The sequence below is a fragment of the Rhincodon typus genome, chromosome 1 (genome assembly GCF_021869965.1).
Source record: "Rhincodon typus isolate 14 chromosome 1, sRhiTyp1.1, whole genome shotgun sequence".
In the NCBI taxonomy this organism is placed as follows: Eukaryota; Metazoa; Chordata; class Chondrichthyes; order Orectolobiformes; family Rhincodontidae; genus Rhincodon; species Rhincodon typus.
This window is the reverse complement of record NC_063332.1, coordinates 70,378,674-70,401,103: the sequence shown is the minus strand read 5'-3', so window position 1 is coordinate 70,401,103 and position 22,430 is coordinate 70,378,674. Positions and strand designations below refer to the sequence as shown.

Below are 22,430 nucleotides of genomic sequence, written 5' to 3'. Positions count from 1 at the left end.
ACAGCATCCGCAGTTCTTTTGGTTTTTATTTAAACAATTGGGACTCTACTCATTAGAGTTACGACAACGAGAAAGGATCTCATTGAAACATATCGGAATCTTAACGGGCTTGATTGGGTAAATGCTGAGAGGATGTTTCCCCTCATGAGACAGACTAGACCAGAGGGCACAGTCTCATAACAAAAGGGTGCCAATTTAAGACTGAGATGAGGAGGAATTTCTTCAATCAGAGGATTTAGAGTTTTTGGAACTCCTTGCCACAGAAGGCTATGGATCTAGAGTCCTTGTGTATATTTAAGGTTAAGATAGATAGATTCTTAATCAGCTTAAGTCATCAAGGATTAAGGAGAAAGGGCAAGAATGTGGACGCGAGGAACATCTGAGCAGTCATGATTCTATTTAATGAAGATGTGAAGGATGTGCTTGTACTGCTTATACCTGTTTGATGGACCAAGAAATCATGGCAATAGGGTCGTATCCAACTTCAACCTGGGCAGAAAACTGATGTTATTGGGTCGGTCACCCTGTTCAAGGGAAAGGAAAATCAAATAAGCTGCAAAATAGGCAGCTATCTGACCGTTCTCTGATCCTGATGAAAGCTGTTCCCATTATGTTTAAATTTGCTGAAGCAGGTAATTATTAGGTTTCTTATAACAGCTTAAATATATGTTAGTTCATGGTTTATTTGAGGAATTTTATTGGGAGATGCTACTAACATTGTCCCATATTGGTTTAATTTGCCAATTTGTTCAAAACATTATTATACTACTACTATTGAAAGTAAAAAGATTTCATTACACAAGAGATAAAAATATTCTACCCAGTCAATGCACAAAGTTAAACAAATTACAAATACTCCATATTCAGATCCTACATCTTTTTATTTTTTCACAGAATGAGGGCAATGCTGACTGGGCCAGTATTTATTATACATCCTTAATTGCCCATGCAAAGGTGGTGAACTCTCTTCTTGGACAGTTGCAGTCTCTGGGATGTAGCTCCATCCACATTGAAGTTAGGAAGGGAACTCCACGATTTTGTTCTAACGACAATGAAGTAAGGGTGATATAGTTTTGAGTTAAGATGGTATGTGGTTTGAATGAAACTTTTCAAACAGTGGTTTTCCTTGTCTCTACTGTGCTTGCCTTCTAGATGCTAAAGACTGTGAATCATAAGGTGCTGTCAAAGGAACTCTGGTGAGTTGCTGTAGTGCATCTTGCTGACATGGAGAGCTTCAGTATCTGACAGTCACAAATGGCGCTTAACATTGTGCAATCATCACCAAACATCCCCATTTCTGAATTTATGATGGATGGAAGGTCATTAGTAAAGCAGCTGAAGATGGCTGGGCCAAAAATACAACTCAGTTAGCTAATCTCACTCAGCGACATATTGATCTCAATAGCCCTGACCTAGGACAAGAGGTTTCACTCTTCATTGCCACCATACGATTGATCAGGTCAGGCTATTGCGTCTCCTGCAGCTATCACTTTCTTTCGGACTCATATGAAGCATGGTATTATCACTTGACTATTAATCCAGAAACTCAGCTAATGTTCTGGGGACCCAGATTCAAATACCACCACAGCAGATGGTAGAATTTGAATTCAATTATAAAAAATGGGAGTTAAAAATCTGTGGATAAAATCACTGTCAATTGTCAGATTTGGCTCACTAATGCCCTTTACAGAAGGAAATCTGTTGTTTTCATCTGGTCTGGCCTACACATGACCCCAGGCCCACAGCAATGTGGCTGACTTTCGACTGCCCGCTGAAATGGCTCAGTTCAATAGTTCAAGGGCAGCTAGGGATGGGCAATAAATGCTGGCCAGCCAGCGATGCGCACATCCACGAGTGAATTCAAAAACACTGTACACCAGAATAAGTCACCATCTTTTAGAAAGGTTAGAGGGAAATGTTTGCTTTTGTTTACCCATTTATCATGAATCCTTTGACTCCAGGTTCACAGGTATTAATGAAAGTTGAGACAAACACCTGTGGTTCTTGTGAATCCAGATTTTGCTTTGGTTGATATGATTGTGCAGTAGTTTAGATAAAACAGCCTTCTGTTATCAACATTTTGAAAAGTCAAGTTTCCATGACCAAATGACATCAGTGTAAAACTATTCTCAATTTATTACTATTTGATACAAAGCAAATGCAATAGAATAAAAAACAGGTAAAGTCGCCATAGTCCTATTAGACTAGAAGACTGCTCTCCAGAATACATTGAAATGTAAAATACAAAAATAGTAATGCCTCCTGCTGATATATTCAGAGTCTGTTATAAGTAAATTATTGTTTCAAAAGTTATTCTCAGTAAATTTTGGAACTTGCTCTAATTTTATATGCTGGGATTTAAAACCCTTATTAAATGCAAATCACTTTTTAATTTTCAAACGACCTGTTTACAGTAGTCACGGTCAGCTGAATTTGTCATTTTTATCACCACTACTAAAATGGCCTTTTATTCCTGTTTACATATTTGCGTTTCTTCTGTTTTTGTGTCACTGTTATATACTTTCTCCAGCTGCAAGTAGAGACCGAAGACTTTTACCTCAACGTTTCAGAGATGCACATTTTCTCACAATGTGCCGGAGAAACTCAGCAGGTTTGGCAACTGCTGTAGAGACACAAACAGAGTTAATGTTTTTGAGTCCAATATGACTAATCCTCGGAACAGCTCCGAAATATTGAAGAAGAACCACATTGGACTGAAAATGTTAGCTATACTTTTCTCTTCACAGATGTTGCCAGTCATGCTAAATTTCTCCAGCACCTTCTGTTTTTATTTCAAATCTCCAGCATCTGCAGTAATTTTCTTGTAAAGACTTTTTGTCAATTGCTGAATATGCACATGAATGACAGCCTCCAATTTTTGATTCATCCCTAAAGGGACTTACTTAATCAGGAACAAAAACAAAGTTGCTGGAAAAGCTCAGCAGGACTGGCAGCATCTGTGAAGGAGAAAACAGAGTTAACGTTTCGGGTCCAGTGACCCTTCCTCAGAACTGATGGTAGCTAGGAAATTGTCTATAGGCAGAAGATAGGGTCGGGGGAGGGGGTAAGGAGGAAATGACAAGTGGGGATAGAGTCCAAAGAAAGAGAAGAGCAGTTGGACAGACAAAAGAGTGGATACCAATCTGGCTAGCAGGGTGAATAACTGTTAATGAAAACAGTTAATGGCTAACAACAGGTAGTGTGTAATGGCAGACTGTGTGATAACAAGGCCTGGTGTGTGGGGTAGGGGGCTGAGACATGGGAGAGTTCAGGCCCTAAAATTATTGAACTTGATATTGAGTCTGGAGGGCTGCAGGGTCCCCAAGCGGAAAATGAGCTGTTGTTCTTCCAGCTTGCACTAAGCTTCACTGGAACACTGCAGCAAGCCTGAGACAGGGATGTTGGCCAGGGAACAGGGTGGTGTGTTAAAGTAGCAGGCAACTGGAAGCTCAGGGTTATTTTTGCAGGCAGAATGTACATGTTATGCAAAATGGTCACCCAGTCTACGCTTCATTTCCCCAATGTAGAGGAGCTATTCACCCTCTGAGCCAGATCGTTATCTACTCCTTTGTCTGTCCAACGGCCCTTCTCTCTCTTTGGGCTCTATCTCCACTTATCATTTACTCCTTACCGCCTCCCCACTACCCTTTCTTCTGCATATAAACCAAGACTTTCCTAGCTACCAGCAGTTCTGAGGAAGGGTCACTGCTCTCTGTTTTCTCTTCACAGATGCTGCCAGACCTGCTGAGCTTTATCAGCAACTTCTGTTTTTGTTTCTGATTTACAGCATCTGCAGTTCTTTCGTTTTTTATTACAACCAACAAAGCAGTTATGTTCAGTTTTTACAAGTTACTTCAATGGGTCACATCACATGCAAGACATGGAGAACATCCAGGCTTCAGCTGATGAATGTTAGGTAATATGTGCACCATACAAGTGCAAGGCAATAATGATCATCAACTGTTTCCCCCTTGACATGCAACGACATTGCAAATGACGGAATGCCATATTTCAACAACCTTGGGATCACCATCAATAAAAAATAAATTCAACCAGAGATGATCAGTGACTAGATTATGTGCACACAATCACTTTTCGACTTCCAAAAAATTTCTCCACCACCTACAATGTGTGAGCTAAGGCTGTGGTGGTTTGCTTTTCACGTATCTGGACGGTTTCAACAACACTCCCGAAACTTACTGAGGGTATAGCAGTAACAAAAGCGAAGTTGCTGGAAAAGCTCAGCAGGTCTGGCAGCATCTGTGAAGGGAAGTACAGTTAACATTTTGGGTCCAGTGACCCTTCCTCAGAACTGATGGTGGCTGGGAAAACGTCAATTTACATGCAGAAAAAAGGGGAGGGGAGGGTATAGCAGTGATCCACTGATCAAAGCGCACCCACGACTGAAATAAACCAATCCTTCCAACTCCAGAGAGCTATAATTGGAGCCTGTTGTGATGACCAGGTGAGAAGGAGCGAATTGGTTCTACTATTTATAACCCAGTTGAGATCATTTATAACAGCTTTTGTAATTAAAGCCGCATCTATTACACTATTACAGTTCCTTAATTTTGATTAGTCCTAATTTCAAGCTTTCCTTGAATGAAAGAAAGAATAATTTTTTAAACTTACTGTGTTACAATTCAAAACTGACTAAAAAATCAACCCCTGCTCTTTGCAGATTCATCACAAAAGTTAAAGATTTTAAAAAGTGCACAGCATTCTCAAATTTGACTGACTTTCAGACCCAAGATCAGAAGCATGGACCAGGTTTCTATACTTAACAAGTATTATTGTTTATTACAAGTAAACAGAGTCTAGCTACAGGTCAATTATGAACTGTTGGCATAGACTGACACACACACACAGAGAAAATTGGCAAGGAGGTTGTGTGGTTTCTGCTCACAGGATCGGCCAAGATAGTTCATATGCTGCTTCCTAGTCTTCCTTCTCCAGATGCTTTCACTGGGTTACAAGAGGTAAAGGGTGGCTGGTTCGCTCTTATAAAAGGTCTCTGACTTATTGGTTAAAACTCATAGCTTACAGCAACTGCTAGAGGAAAATAAACTTGTCTTTTTAGGCTTAAAGTAGTTTTACTGCAGAGAACAGAGACATCTCCTAAGCTGGTAGAAGTCTGGTAGCCTTTCTGTATCTTGTTCAGAGCCCCAAACTGCTCAGCTACCTAAGAACCAATCACACAGTTGTTGGAAGACGGAAGGTCTTTGTCATCAAAGCTATAAGAAAGATGTTGTGAAACTTGAAAGGGTTCAGAAAAGATTTACAAGGATGTTGCTAGAGTTAGAGGGTTTGAGCTTTAGGGAGAGATTGAATAGGTTGGGGCTATTTTCCCTGGAGCATCGGAGGCTGAGGGGTGACCTTATACAAGTTTATAAAATCATGAAGGGCATGGATAGGGTGAACAGCCAAGGTCTTTTTCCCAGTGTAGAGGAGTCCAAATCTAGAGGGCATTGGTTTAAGATGAGAGGGAAAAGATTTAAAAGGGACTTAAGGGGCAACTTTTTCAAACAGTGGGTGAAGGGTGTATGAAATGAGCTGCCAGAGAAAGTAGTGGAGGCTGGTACAATTACAACATTTAAAAAGCATCTGGATGGGTACATGAATAGGAAGGATTTAGAGGGATATGGACCAAATGCTGGCAAATAGGACGAGATTGATTCAGGATGTCAGGTTTGCATGGCCAAGTTGGACCAAAGGGTCTGTTTCTATGCTGTACATCTCTGTGACACTATGACTCTATACCTGGTCACTAATCCACAGACTAATCAGATACTTGTTGCCAACCAAAGCTCCATCTATACACAACCCTTCAGCTTCAGCTTGTCTGCAAATTACACTGCAACTACTCGTGATGGTCAGTGCATGCTTTTCACATGCAAGTACTATGATTACAGATGTCTTCGACCTGTAACGTGCAAGTGTTTGATTTATGCAATTGTCCCTTGAAGGGTCTCACATCACTCACAAGTAGAGCACACATCTTCAGACAGAAAAAAAATTACTCCACCAACTCTGGATGTGGTAGCAGCCATTTTGAATTTCCATTGCACCACTTGCGATTCAGATGAGGATGGAAGACAACATAGGTCACTTTTCGCAGAGTGAGTTCCAGGCTTAGCCTCTCAGTCTAGACGACCATATCTCCCCTCCCACCATCCCCACACCCCCACCCCCTGCCCCTACCCCTTTCATGTTCCTTTCTTCCCTGCACAGCAGGTCGATCCCACCAGTCCTGACCTCCCCACATTCTCACCCAACTCCTTCCCTTAGTCTTCATCCCTCTACATAACCCCTTGTCCCACTGGTCATGCTGACTTATGCCTAACAACACGATGCAGTGCCCACCCTTCCATCAAAGCCAAGATGGTGGTAGCTGTCAATGACACCCCCTCTAGCAGTACCCATTGTCCACCCATGTTCTATCGGTTCCTGCTTTTCTTTTTCTTATTCACTTAAGGAGGGAATTTCAGGGTTTTGATAATGAAAAAGTGGCAATATATTTCCAAATCAGGACGGTGAGTGACTTGGAAGGGGACTTGTAAGTAGAGGTGCTCCCATGTATCTGCCCATGTATCTGCTGCCCTATCCCTCAGGTTGGAAGTGCTCATGGGTTTTGGAAGGTGCTGGTTAAGGATCATTGGCAAATTTCCATAGTGCAACGTGTAGACAGTACACACTGCTGCTACTCAGCATTGGTTATGGAGGGAGTGGATGCTTGTGGATGTGGTGCCAATAAGCGGGCTACTTTGTCCTGGATGGTGTCAAGCTTCTTGAGTGTTGGAGCCGCATTCATCCAGGCAAATAGGGAGTATTCCATCACCCTACTGACTTGTACCTTGTAGATGATGAACATCTTTGGGGAGTCAGGAGGTGAGTTATTTATTGCAGTATTCCTAGCCTCTGACCTGCTCTTGTAGCCACTGTATTTATATGGCGAGCCTAGTTGAATTGGTGATCAGTGTGAATTAGCCTCTTTAGTTGAAAATTTAGTCCTGATGGAAGTAATCCACACATCCGCCACGAAGTTTACTTTTGTAAGTATATATGTTAAATATCACATTCAGACACAGATGAAGTTTCATGGATTAGATACTTGGTAACTTGTAAAAAGTACATTCACTCTTTTGATTCTCGTAAGTTACTTTTATCTGAAACATACGCGCTGTTTAAAAGAATAAGAGTTATATGTATATATATCCAAGTAATACACTCCAGTAGCCAACTAACAAGAGAAATTAAGTCACGATGGATTCATATTATGACAAAATTAACAAAGCATTAGCCAAGTATATGAAAATGACAGAAAATTGACCTGCTGGCTCATCAAACCTTTCCCATCAGCTATTTCAGAATTAAATACAATAACCTTCAATTCTCCTCACCTACCAGTAGCATTTACAGAGGCAAGTAGCATAGAACATAGAACAGTACAGGCCCTTCAGCCCATGATGTTGTGCCGACCTATTATCCTACTAAGATCAAACTACCCTGCATACCCTACATTTTACTTCCCTCCATGTGCCTATGCAAGAGTCGCTTAAAAGTCTCTAAAGTATCTGACTCCACTACCACTGCTGGCAGCGCATTCCACACGCCCACCACTCTCTGTGTAAAGAACCTACCTCTGACATCTCGCCTATACCTTCCTCCAATCACCTTAAAATTATGCCTCCTTGTAATAGTCATTTCCACTCTGGGAAAAAGTCTCTGACTATCCACTCTATCTATGCCTCTCATCATCTTGTACACCTCTATCAAATCACCTCTCATCTGTCTTCACTCCAACGAGAAAAGCCCTAGCTCCCTCAACCTTTTCTCATAAGACCTGCCCTCCAGTCCAGGCAGCATCTTGGTAAATCTCTTCTGCACCCTCTCTAAAGCTTCCACATCCTTCCTATAATGAGGTGTCTAGAACTGAACACAATATTCCAATTGTGATCTAACCAGGGTTTTATAGAGCTGCAGCATAACCTCGCGGCTCTTAAACTCAAATCCCCTGCCAATAAAAGGCAACACACCGTATGTCTTCTTTACAACCCTATCAACTTGGGTAGCAACTTTGAGCGACATGGACCCCAAGATCCCTCTGTTCCTCCACACTGCCAAGAATCCTGCCATTAACCCTGGATTCTGCATTCAAATTCGACCTTCCAAAATGAATCACTTCACACTTTTCCAGGTTGAATTCCATCTGCCACTTCTTTGTCCAGCTCTGCATCCTGTCAATGTCCCATGGCAACCTACAACAGCCCTCCACGCTGTCCACAACTCCACCAACCTTCGTGTCATTAGCAAACTTACTAACCCACCCTTCCACTTCCTCATCCAAGTCATTTATAAAGATCACAAAGTGCAGAGGTCCCAGAACAGATCCCTGCGGAACACCACTGGTCACAGGCAAACAGATACAAAAAACAAATTCTGGAAAATTTCTCTGCACCTCCTCCCAGCTATCAAAGGCAATCAAAATTAGTTGCAGAATATCATGAGCCACATCACTAAGTTCTGTTCACAGGGAGGTTACAAACAGAGGCATAGCAATTGGTAAACGGAATAGAGAGAAGTTAAGGATTTTTTCTAATCCAAAAGATTTAGGAATCTGGAAGTTTCTGCTTGTAAGGGTGGTAGAGCCAAAAACTGTCAAGGCACTCAAACAACATTTGAATGTAAGCTTGAGTCTTCCCAACTTACTCTGCCTTGAATCAAAATTGAAAAGGTGAAATTGGACTGGATAGCTCTTTTATATTTTGGTCAGCATGGGCGTTTTGGTGAAATGGCCTCATTCTGTGACATACATTTTTCTACGTTTCTTTCATTCATCATCTTTTGTTTATATTAACAGTAGCCTGAACCAGAAACACATTTTTCAATGCTTCTAACAAATCCTCATATACAGTATGAGCCATCAACCTTTAAGTGTTATGGAGTCATATAGCACGGAAACCAAACATTTGGTCCAACCAGTCCATGCCAAACATAATTCCAAACTAAACCAGTCTTACCTGCCTGCTCCTGGCCCATATCTCTCCAAACCCTTCCTATTCATGTACTTATCCAAATATTTTTTTAAATGTTGTAATTGTGCCTGCATCCACCACTTCCTCAGGAAGTTCATTTCACACACAAACCACCCTCTGTGCAAAAAATTTGCCTCTAATGTCTTTTTTAAATCTCTCTCCTCTCACCTTAAAGATGTGGCCCCTAGTCTTGAATTACCCATTCTAGGGAAAAGACAACTACCACCAACTCTATCTATACCTCTCATTATTTTAGTTTCACTTTTTTGTTCACCCATGGGACATTAGTGGTGCTGGCTGGCCAGCATTTATTACTTGTCCCTCAGGGCCCTTGAGAAGCTGGTGGAGAACTGCTGCAGAGCATATGCTGTGGTAGACCTACATTGCCATAAGGGAGGGATTTTGACCCAGCTACACTGTATGTTACAAGTCTGATCGGGGAATGGCTTGCAGGGGTCCTTGCTGGTCGTGGTGTTCCCATGTATCTCTTGGCCTTATCCTTCTAGACAGAAGTGGTTGTGGGTTTGTCAATGGTCTTACAGAAATAAAAAGATTCCTGACCTAGGTATAGATATTTTCTGTAGAGATAAAAAAAACTACAGATGCTGGAATCCAGGTAGAATCCAGGAAAGGAGCTTTTCATCCAAATGCTGCCTGGCTTGCTGTGTTCTTCCAGCCTCCTGTTTGTTTACATAGATACTTTCTATATCTCCCTGTTCACTGATGTCATTACACACCTTTGGAGCTAGTGGGACTTGAACCTAGGCCTTGAAGCTCAGCAGGTTGGTACACTCTCACTGCACCACAAGAGCCTTACCTGACCTAGGACTATGTTTATAAGTGTAGTACCATCTAATTTATTTAATTTAAATTGACTATTCACTAGGCTATACCCTTCTTACTTTAATAATACTTAACAAATCTCCCTCAACTCTGAACTTTTTAAAGCAAAAAGATGTAGCCCCAAGCACATTCCTGTAACTACCAATATTGATTGGGATAAATTTATGTTATAATAGATAAGTTTATGTATAAAATGACTGTCCTGTGTTGATATGAAACTAAAGTACTGGTTATATCTTTTTTTAAAAGAACGAGGCCTGAAAAGAACTCAGCAAGTGTTAGTTAACTTGAGGAATGAACAAAGCATTGGCTTTGCTGTTAGAAGTACAAATTGGAGATGTGATAGAAACAGCGGGAAATGACAGAATACATACACTAATGTAATCAAAATAAAGGATACAGTGTCAATCCTTCATCAAGATGTATCATACCGCTGGTGGGAGCATTAATGACTTTGCCATCTTTACAGATCACCAAAGCAGAAATTCAGATGATAAGTATAAAATTCACCAGGTGACTAGATGGAGTTGTATTGACAACATAATGTTATACAACTAGTACAGACAAACAAAGCATTTGCAATGAAGTAGTGCCTTTACTGCACCAGTACTTCTTTACAAACAGGATTTCTGGTTATCCTTTAACCAAAGACTTCGACAGAAGCAATCTGGAAAAAAGCTACGTAAAACTGTTCATGTTAAATAAAACAAATCTAAAGATATAAATACAAATTTTATTAAGAATCTAGCCTTTGATTTCTTTGCAGTGAAAGAAAATGAAAACCTAATTGGGAACTGTGTCCTGAGTTGAAAAGGTAGTTTTACAGTTGATGGGCTCATATTACTTAAGGAATTAACATCTATTTCCTTATAGACTGCCTATCATAATTCTAGCATCCAAGAATTCTGAACTACCAATTTTGTTCCATAATAATAGAATTCAAATTTCATAGCAATATGACAACAACTCCTTCCTTAGGTCTAGGCTTATGTGATGAAATCCCATTTGAATTTAGGTGTGTAATATCTCTTCAGACTTCTTTATATACATTTGACAACTTTACCAAAACTTTTCCAGCCAAATCTAGAGAATCTTCATAAAAACCAAAAGAACTGCAGATCCTGTAAATTAGAATCAAAAACAGAAATTTCTGGAAAAGCTCAGCAGGTCTGGCAATTCTGAGGAAGGGTCACTGGACCCAGAACATTAACTCTGATTTCTCCTCACAGATGCTGTCAGACCTTCTGAACCTTTCCAGCAATTTCTGTTTTTGTTGTAGAAAATCTTCATCCTTGGTACCAAAGAATAAGAATAACTTAAAGAAGAAGTTTCCTCAAATCCTTGCCCCTGCTATTTTGCCACACTTAACCAATTCCATCACTTCATCTAACCCTTCCATGCTATTCCCATTTCATTTGATCCCTCTTAAGTGAACACTCCATTCCATCCCTCATACAATTTCCTCAGTCAGAAAATCATTGTTTTTGGGCTTCTCTTCCACTCCACTGCTTTTTGTTTTCTACCAATATTCACGGCCAGCTACCGCTGGCAATTGGCAGTCATATGTGCATCATGTATTCCAGTCCTCTGGATGTCTCACGTGCCTCTGCATGTGCTAAGCATTACCCACCAACAGACATATCCCGTAAACTGACCAAACAGTCCAGAAACACAATAAGTATTATTAAAGATGTTAATGTTAACTGTATATTTTAATTGATTCCCTAATCAGTATCATTTGAAACTTTAACCTTATTTTTAATATCTTATTGACATGTGAAATTGTTAAAGATACGATGTCAGTGGTTATTTCAAACATTATTATCGAGTAAACAGCTTCCCACTTGCTGTCCTCACAAAAAGGATGAAAAAAAAAGCCCCAGCCTTGTTCTAGCCTTAATCTAACAAAATACAGCTTAGTAATGAAGGAGCAAATTTTCCTTCATGAACCTTACATAGAATGGAACATAGATACAGACCAATGAATTTAGAATTTGAGGCTGTGCAGAGTTTACCTTTTTAAGGAGACAATTAATCCTTTAAAGCTATCCCAAAGGCTATATACTGTATTTGTGATTAAACTATATGATCCTTTACAGATTTTGTTTAATAAAATATCTATTTGTATTCTATGCACATGAAGGGTTAAAACAAAAAGCAAGGTGTTCAAATCCAATTGCTCACTAAAGACAAGGTCAAAATAACAAATACCCATGACTCCCACAATAACAGAATAGCTGTGATGCCAGGTGCATATTGAGCTTATGCTTTTACCTTTGGGGTTCTGATGTGCTCCATCCCTTGCCTGAAAGGAACCAAGAAGCCACCCGGCGGGGAGCCCAAAAGGCCCTGGTTTCGATAGGAAGATTGTGCCTCCTTCCCCTGGAGGATGCAGGGCCAGTGTCTGAGCTGCTCCTGTGTTAACAGATGGATGCTCCTGATGCTGCAGCTGTCATCTCTCCCTCTGCAACCCAGTACACGCTCACCCAGCAACCACTGCGTATCTGCTCCCTCAGGGTCCTAATGCCTGCCTGTTCCAAACACCACCTGAAAGTCTCATTTGATCCCTACTGTTACCGCTCCTGTAAAATAGGAATCGAACTACCGGTTGGCTTTGATTTGCTTCATTGCAGTTTAAAGATTTTTACTCCAAATGCTAATTTTGTTGCATTTCTGTTCGTTTGAATAACCACCACCATCCTCATAGATTAACAGAAACATACAGCGTGGAAACAGACCCTTCAGACCAACCAGTCCATGTGGAACATCACCCCAAACTAAACTAGTCTCACCTGCTTGCTCCTGGCTCATATCTTTCCAAACCTTTCCTATTCCTGTATCCATCCAAATGCCTTTTAAACGTTGTAATTGTACCCACATCCACCACTTCCACAGGAAGCTCATGACACACGCAAACCACCCTCTGCATAAAAAATTTGCCTTGTCTTTTGTAAATCTCACTTCTGTCAACTTAAAGATGTACCCCCTTGTCTTGAAATTCTCCATCTTAGGGGAAAAGACAACTACCATCAACTCTATCTATACCTCTCATTATTTTATAAACTTCTGTCAGGTCACTTCTCAACCTCCTACGCTCCAGTGGAAAAAGTCACAGACTATTCAGCCAATCTTTATAACTCAAACCTTTCATACCCAACAACATCCTGGTAAATCTCTTCTGAGCCCTCTCCAGCTTGATAATATCCTTCCTATAACTGGACGACCAGAACTGGACACAGTATTCCAGAAGAGGCCTCACCAATGTCCTGTACAACTTCAACATAAAATCCCAAGTCCTATACGCAAAGGATTGAGCAATGAAGGCAAGCATGCCAAATGCCTTTTTAACCACCAGGTCTATATGTGACATAAACTTTAAAAAATTATGTACTTTCACCCTTAGGTCCTTCTGTTCTACAACACTACCCAAGACCCTACCATTAATTGTATAAGACCTTGTCCTTGTTAGTTGCACCAAAATGCAATACCTTGCATTTATCCAGATTGAGCTCCTTTTGCCATTTTTCAGCCCATTGACCCATTTGATCAAGATCCCTTTGTCATCTTAGAAAACCTTCTTCACTGTCTACTATGCCACCAATTTTGGTCTCATCCGCAAACTTACTAATCATGCCTTCTATATTCTTATCCAAATCATTTATATAAATGACAAACAAAAGAGGACCCAGAACTGATCCCTGTGAAACACCACTGGTCACAGGCCTCTGGTCTGAAAAACAATCCTCCACCATTAGTCTCTGTCTCCTGGCATTAAGCCAATTTTGTATCCAATTGACAAGCTCACCCTGAATCCTATGTGATCTCACTTTATTAATTAGCCTACCACGCAGAACCTTGTCAAAGGCTTTACTAAAATCCAAATAAGCAACGTCTACTGCTCTGCCATCATCAATCTTTTTGACAGGAGCAATCAATGGACAGGCTGTGTCAGGTCAAGGAGGAGGGGATGAGAGGCAAGGTTGGTCATGGGATGAGGCCGGGGGCGGGGAGATTTTGAAACTGGTAAAGTCCACATTGAGACCATTGGGTTGTAGGCTCTGAAGGCGGAATATGAGGTGCTGCTCCTTCACTTTCTGGGTGGTGTCATTATGACACTGGAGGAGGCCCAGGATGGAGAATTATGTACTTGAAACCCTAGGTCTCTCTGTTTTACAACACTACCCAAGGCCCAATTTTAATTTTATAAGTCTGGCCTTTGTTTGTTTTACCAAAATGCAACACCTCATATTTATTTAAATTAAACTCCACCTGACATTATTCAGCCCATTGACCTATTTGAATATATTTACATATTGGAGTACTCCTTACTGAGGCATAACATTGACCTCCTTGCTAAGTCCCTACACCATACTGTGTCAGGGCATAACATGGATTTTATGGCAATTAACAAGCAGGCTCGGACTACCATGATTGGAATTGTGTTCTTTTTCTGACATTCTGTACAGATTACCTGCTCAAGCATCTGGCATGGACATCGACTTGGGTTCAGTTCTGGTGGTATTACATCAAATGCAGAGACGACGTGGAACGAGAGAGCAGTTACAGTGTAATCAATAAGCCCAGCAAGAACAACAACCTCCGGTGGCTGCCGCACAGCCTGTTAAGGGAAAAGCACCATTGAGAGGCTTTGTTGTCATTTTCTACACATCTTGGAAAAATAGTGCAGGCACCCGTTAGCGGTGCTCTGGGCTATTATCACCAAACTGTGTCATTTGTTGGAGCAGGACTTGGCAATCCCATCCTCAAGCCGTCAAACTCAAGGCTGCCCTGAATTTGTTGCAAGGAGAAACTGAAAACCTGTGTAGCATCTCGCAATTGTTGACTCACAAGTGTATCCAGGGTGTAAATGACAGCATTTTTTCCAGAGCACTTTTTTTCATATCCTTGCCCCATGACGAAGAGGGTCAGGCAGTTCGGACAGTGGGATTCTCCATCATCACTGGCTTCCCCCAAGTGCAGATCGCAATAGACAGTACACACATTGCTTTGTGAGCTGCCTTATCACTAAAATGCAGATTTTGTCACTGGCAAATATTTCCACTCCATTAATATTCCATTATATGTGATCATCAATGCCAGATTTTGGAGATGACAATGGCCTAGTGGTATTCTCGCTAGACTATTAATCCAGAGACGCAGGTAATGTGCTGGGATCTGAGTTTGAATTCTACCAAGGCACAAAGTGGAACTTGAATTCAATAAAAATCTAGAAAAAAAGACAAACGGTGACCATGAAACCATTACTAATTGTTTGAGAAGCCCATCTGGTTCCCTAATGCCTTTTAGGGTAGAAAATCTGCTATTCTTACCTGAACTGGCCTACATGTGATTCCAAACCCATAGCAATGTGGTTATCTCTTAGCTGCCCTCTGGGCATTTAGGGATGGGCAATACATGCTGCACTAGCCAACAACATCCACATCGTATGAATAAATTGTTTACAAAACCTGTGTTGGATATCCTGGACCCCGCCATGATGCTTACATGTTAGCGAACTCATAGGTTCCTGCTTCCTTCCAAAGTTGTTGAACTATACAGCGGTTGCTTCTGGGAGATCATGGCTATGCCCTCAAAACATGGCTTTATGAAACCCTCAGACTGATTCTTTAACGAAGATGTAACCCTGTTCCTGTTTTGACTAGGGTCGTAATGGAACAGACCATATACTTTCTTAACGTGAGGTTTCGATACTGACTAAATATTTTGTTTTCCATCTGATTATGCACTTGATATAATCAGGTGATTCCCACTTCAAGCTTTTGCACATTTCATGTCGACTGACCGTTACAGGAAAAAAAAACAACAGATACTAACATCTTGTTATAAGCAGAATAGTGTGCTATTCTGCCTCCAGTGTGCTAGCACAGTCTCAGCTGCCTGAGGAGAAAGGGTGTTTGAATATAACATCAGATCTGACACCAAGATCATGGTTTAGAGATCTGTGGTGTTTCCTGCCCTCCTATATGGCTCTGACATATGGACTGTCTACAGCAGACACTTCAAGCCCTGGAGCAGTACCATCAATGCTGCCTGCAAAAGATCTTGCAAATTTACTGGGAAGACAGACACACCAATAGCAGCATCCTCGACCGGGCGAACATCCCCAGCATCGACGCACTGACCACCCTTAATTGCCTACGAGATGAAACTCCCAGAGCAGATGGTCTACTCCCAGCTTTGAAATGGCAAGTGAGCCACAGTGGGACAGAGGAAGCATTCCCACAGACACTTAGGAATTGGTAGCCCAAGACCATCCAAGGTGGAGGAGGAGCATCTGGAAGGCATCGAGTACCTCGAGACTTGCTGTCAGGAAAAACCAGAAGCCAGGCAAAAATAGAGTAAGGAGCGCAGTACTACACCAATGCCACACTCACACCATACCACAATTACCTTCTGCCCCAAGTGTAACAGAGCCTGTGGAAGCCACATCAGTCTGTACAGCCACCTATGGACTCACCCTGAGAGTGGAAAGTGAGTCATCCTTGTCTGCGAGGGACCACCATTGATGAAAGCATAGGGATATCACATCTAAATGTTGTGCAGTGAAGTCTCTCTTGATAGCCAGCAAGTTCAGAGGAATCCCAACGAACTCTTTTTGATCCTTGCACCATCCCTTTGCTTTCAACATTTCTGAGAGAACATAGACCTGAAATGATTGAGTATCGTCTTGGACATGCTAGAGGTAATATTCTGCACAGCTTCTCTTAGCAGGACAATTCACTTTGAAGGTGAGTGGACATAGAACATAGAACACAGAACAGTACAGCACAGTACAGGCCCTTTGGCCCACAATGTTGTGCTGACCTATTATCCTACTAAGATCAATCTACCCTGCATACCCTACATTTTACTATCCTCCATGTGCCTATCCAAGAGTTGCTTAAAAGTCTCTAAAGTATCTGAATCCACTACCCCTGCCGGCAGTGCATTCCACGCACCCACCACTCTCTGTGTGAAGAACCTACCTCTGACATCTCCCCTATACCTTCCTCCAATCACCTTAAAATTATGCCCCCTCATAATAGTCATTTCCGCCCTGGGAAAATGTTTCTGACCATCCACTCTATCTATACCTCTCATCATCTTGTAAACCTCTATCAAGTCACCTCTCATCCTTCTTCGCTCCAATGAAAAAAGCCCTAGCTCCCTCAACCTTTCCTCATAAGACCTGCCCTCCAGTCCAGGCAGCATCCTGGTAAATCTCCTCTGCACCCTTTCTAAAGCTTCCACATCTTCCCTGTAATGAGGTGACCAGAACTGAGCACAATATTCCAATTGTGGTCTAACCAGAGTTTTATAGAGCTAAATGTGTGTAGCCAATTGTACAACTCCCAGCACGGAATGGCAGTGTACTCCCTTAAAGGGATAATAATAGAATGAATCTTTCACTGTGGAATCATCACTGATTCTGACTTCTCACTCTCAAGCTGGGTGTAAACGTGGAAAATCAATGCAGGCGAGTCCCCAGTACAAACTCCACACAAGTGTTTAAGGTTAGTGTTAACAAGGTGTAGAGCTGGATGAACTCAGCAGGCCAAGCAGCATCAGAGGAGCAGGAAAGCTGACATTTCAGGTCTGGACCCTTCTTCAGAAATGGGGGAGGGGAAGGGGATTCTGAAATAAATAGATAGAGAGGGGGAGGCTGATGGAAGATGGATAAAGGAACAGATAGGTGGAGAGGTGACAGACAGGTCAAAGAGGCAGGGATGGGGCCAGTAAAGGTGAGTGGGTGGGGAATTAGGGTGGGATAGGTCAGTCGAGGGAGGACGGACAGGTCAAGGAGGGGGGGATGAGGCTGGTAGGTAGGCAGAATCCCCTTCCCCTTCCCCATTTCTGAAGAAGGACCCAGACCCGAAACGTTAGTTTTCCTGCTCCTCTGATGCTGCTTGGCCTGCTGTGTTCATCCAGCTCTACACCTTGTTATCTCAGATTCTCCAGCATCGGCAGTTCCCACTATCTCTGTTTAAGGTTAGTGTTTTCCACATTGAAGTGCAATGCCTTGGGCTGCAGTGCTGAACATGATGGTTCAAGGATCCATGATGTTTCAGTCTGACAACAATAAAGGAGCCAGCTAGTTGTGAGAGATGAGCAATGTGTAGCCATCACAACTTCATTCATCCTTGGGATATCTGAAAAGGCTGCTCATTTCTTACATGATATATTTGTAAGTGTGAATGCACAAAGGGATCTGGGTGTCCTTGTACACTAGTCAAAGAAGATAGACAGGCAGCAGCAAGCAAATACAAACACAAATGGTATATTGGCCTGAGACAGTATATTGGCCTTGATTGCAGGAGGATTTGAGTTCAGAACTAGGGGTTGTCATATCACAGTTATACAGGGCCTTGGTGAAACTACACCTGAAGTATTGTGTGTAGTTTTGGTCTACCTGTCTAAGAAAGGATATACTTGCCATTTATTGTATAACCTTGCGTTCAATACAATAGACAAGAAATGTATCTTTATTCAGTGAGTCCATGTGTTTCAGTTCGTTAGAGAAAAAAATGCAACACTGGATCAATAAATTTCTGAAGATAATTCAGAAAACTTCAACATGTTGCAGCCCGCGGCAATTGAAAGTCCATTTGACAAGCAAGGTCAGATCAATTTTCGGGGCGTTCCTCCTGGTTGGTTGGGGAAGTGTGAGAAAGAGTTTGACGCTGGTGTTTGGGGAGAGCGATCCGCCTCCTACAGGGAACACAGACTGGGCACGTGGCTCCACACTCTCTATATTTGCCTGGGACTGTCCGAGTTCACTTTCCGAGCCACGGTGGAGCCGAGCTGCGACCCTTACAACACGCTTGTTGCTGCTTTTGGAGTTTGCTGTCGTGTTCTTTTAGACATTAGCTGACCGCACTTTGGGGCATCGTCGTTACCTGTAGGTGCACTTTTAAAAGAAAAGTAAGTTATTCATTAAAACTTGTGTACACAAGAGACGATAAAGTGTATCCACTTTAAAAATACTACTGCAGTCCTTTATTTGCATCTTGGTACAGCAAAAGGTTTACTCGTGTCAAGAAACTACGACACGAACTTTAGGTGATTAAAAGATCTCGTAACGAAGTTGTGGATGTAGATACAAATTTATGACAACTGCACAAAAACAATCTGTTTTGCAGTAAATTATGTAAATAGAAGGGAATGTTGATGAATGTATTTCAAACCACATGCATCTTCTTTAATTATAATTGCCCGTCAGGTCACATACCTGACGGAGTAACTTCGCTCCGAACTTTGTGACTGTTTCCACACCGACATTTGCAATAGGGCTACAACAGCACGAATTATGCTGAAGTCTTGACACACTCAAGTCAATAAGAAAAATCCAGGAAACGTTAGAAATACTTGGGCGATCAGCCAGCATCTATGGAGAGCGAAATAGAGGCCGATGACCTTTTCTCACAACTGAACAAATATTTTTGTATGAGACAACAAGGTGCAGGGCTGGATGAACACAGCAGGTCAAGCAGCATCATAGGAGCAGAGAGGCTGACGTTTCGGGCCTAGACCCTTCATCAGAAAAGGGGGAGGGGAAGGGGGTTTTGAAATAAATAGGGAGAGAGTGGGAGGCGGATAGAAGAGGGATAGAGGAGAGGATAGGTGGAGGGGAAACAAACAGGTCGAAGAGGCGGGGATGGGGCCAGGAAAGGTGAGTGTAGGTAGGGAGTTAGGAAGGGAATAGGTCAGTCCAGGGAGGACGGACAGGTCAAGGGGGCGGGATGAGGTTGGTCGGTAGGAGATGGAGGCGCGGCTTGAGGTGGGAGGAGGAAGAACAGGTTAGGGAGGCAGGGACGAGCTGGACTGGTTTTGGGATGCGGTGGGGGGAGGGGAGATTTTGAAACTTGTGAAATCCACATTGATACCATTGGGCTGCAGGGTTCCCAAGCGGAATATGAGTTGCTGTTCCTGCAACCTTCGGGTGGCATCGTTGTGGCACTGCAGGAGGCCCAGGATGGACATGTCGTCTGAGGAATGGGAGGGGGAGTTGAAATGGTTTGCGACTGGGAGGTGCAGTTGTTTGTTGCGAACCGAGCGTAGGTGTTCTGCAAAGCGGTCCCCGAGTCTCCGCTTGGTTTCCCCGATGTAGAGGAAGCCACACCGGGTACAGCGGATGCAGTATACCACATTGGCAGATGTGCAGGTGAACATCTGCTTGATGTGGAAAGTCTTCTTGGGGCCTGGGATGGGGATGAGGGAGGAGGTATGGGGGCAGGTGTAGCACTTCCTGCGGTTGCAGGGAAAAGTGCCGGGTGTGGTGGAGCTGGAGGGGAGTGTGGAGCGGACAAGGGAGTCACGGAGAGAGTTGTCCCTCCGGAAAGCAGATAAGGGTGGGGAGGGAAAGATGTCTTTGGTGGTGGGGTCGGATTGCAGATGGCGGAAGTGTCGGAGGATGATGCGTTGGATCCGGAGGTTGGTGGGGTGGTACGTGAGGACGAGGGGGATTCTTTTTTGGTTCTTATTGTGTGGACGGGGTGTGAGGGATGAGGTGCGGGAGATGTGGGAGACACGGTTGAGGGCGTTCACGACCACTGTGGAGGGGAAGTTACGGTCCTTGAAAAACGAGGACAACTGAGATGTACGGGAGTGGAATGCCTCATCCTGGGAGCAGATGCAGCGGAGGCGAAGGAATTGGGAATAGGGGATAGCATTTTTGCAGGAAGGTGGGTGGGAGGAGGAGTATTCTAGGTAGCTGTGGGAGTCGGTGGGCTTGAAATGAATATCGGTTTCTAGGTGGTTGCCCGATATGGAGACAGAGAGGTCCAGGAAGGGGAGAGAGGTGTTAGAGATGGTCCAGGTAAACTTAAGGTTGGGGTGGAAGGTGTTAGTGAAGTGTATGAACTGTTCGAGCTCCTCGTGGGAGCACGAGGCGGCGCCGATACAGTCATCAATGTAACGGAGGAAGAGGTGGGGTTTAGGGCCAGTGTAGGTACGGAAGAGGGATTGTTCCACGTAACCTACAAAGAGGCAGGCGTAGCTTGGGCCCATGCGGGTACCCATGGCTACCCCCTTTGTCTGTAGGAAGTGGGAGGAATTGAAAGAGAAGTTGTTGAGTGTGAGGACGAGTTCGGCTAAGCGGATGAGGGTGTCAGTGGAGGGGGACTGGTCGGGCCTGCGGGACAGGAAGAAGCGGAGGGCCTTAAGGCCATCTGCATGGGGAATGCAGGTGTAGAGGGACTGGACGTCCATGGTAAAGATGAGGTGTTGGGGACCGGGGAATTGGAAGTTCTGGAGGAGGTGGAGGGCGTGGGTGGTGTCACGGACATAGGTAGGGAGTTCCTGGACCAAGGGGGAGAAAATGGAGTCTAGATAGTTGGAGATCAGTTCAGTGGGGCAGGAGCAGGCGGAGACAATGGGTCGACCAGGGCATTCAGGTTTGTGGATTTTGGGAAGGAGATAGAAGCGGGCAGTGCGAGGTTGGGGAACGATGAGGTTGGAGGCCGTGGGTGGGAGGTCACCTGAGGTGATGAGGTTGTGGATGGTTTGGGAGATGATGGTTTGGTGCTCAGGGGTGGGGTCATGATCAAGGGGGCGGTAGGAGGAGGTGTCGGAGAGTTGGCGTCCGGCCTCGGCGATGTAGAGGTCAGTGCGCCATACTACAACTGCACCTCCCTTGTCCGCAGGTTTTATGGTGAGGTTGGGATTGGAACGGAGGGAGCGGAGGGCTGCACGTTCTGCGGGGGAGAGGTTGGAGTGGGTGAGAGGGGTGGAGAGGTTGAGGCGATTGATGTCTCGACGGCAGTTGGAGATGAAGAGGTCGAGGGAGGGTAGGAGGCCTTGGGGTGGTGTCCAGGAGGAGGGGGTGTGTTGGAAGCGGGAGAAGGGGTCAGTAGAGGGAGGGTTAGGTTCACGGTTAAAGAAGTAAGCGTGGAGGCGGAGGCGGCGGAAAAACTGCTCTATGTCCAAGCGTGAGGGGTATTCGTTGATCTGTGGGTGGAGGGGGACAAAGGTGAGCCCTTTACTGAGGACTGACCGCAATATTTTTGTATGCTTGTGTATTGTGTTGGCTGCTTCCCCTTGAATTCTCCACTCTTGTTATTGACACTGATTGATAGCTGGTGGGCGAATTTTCCACCGACAAGTTGGTGGTCGCTGAGGATCGTTGTTGACAACACAGGCATGCAAACAAACCTTATGCAATGGCTCCGCAAGAAATAGTTATTCTTGCGTTGTATGGTTAGTGGTGAGTGACAACAGCTGTAGGTCTGTTCGTATGGGTGTGCATCACATTAATGTCTCGGCTTTCCCTCATTCAAGGGATCCAGTTTTAACCATGAGCAACAGAAGTAGGCCATTCAACCATCGACTTTGCGCTGTCATTCAATGAGATCGCGGCTGACCTAACAATATTTACCTCCAATTTCCTGCCTTTTCCCCTTAACTTTGTATTTCCTTATATCTGTCTATCTCAGCCTTGAATGTACTTAATGACCCAGCCTCAGCAGTCCACTGTGGTAAAGAATTTCATAGATTCACAGCCCCCTGAGAGAAGAAATTCCTCCTCATCTCTGTTTTAAATGTGCAATCCCTTGT

General features: G+C 43.5%; 1 protein-coding gene across 1 annotated transcript in view; it reads right to left on the bottom strand.

Annotated features, from left to right (window-relative positions):
- The window catches only part of mtmr7b (myotubularin related protein 7b), an 82,478-nt gene extending 70,236 nt beyond the window's left edge, over window positions 1–12,242 (bottom strand). Inside the window, exon 1 of the mRNA XM_048598423.1 lies at window positions 12,153–12,242. Within this exon, the coding sequence (XP_048454380.1) occupies window positions 12,153–12,176 (24 nt within the window). The 5' untranslated portion in view covers window positions 12,177–12,242. The remainder of the gene's footprint in view (window positions 1–12,152) is intronic.
- Between the last annotated feature and the right edge of the window lie 10,188 nt (window positions 12,243–22,430).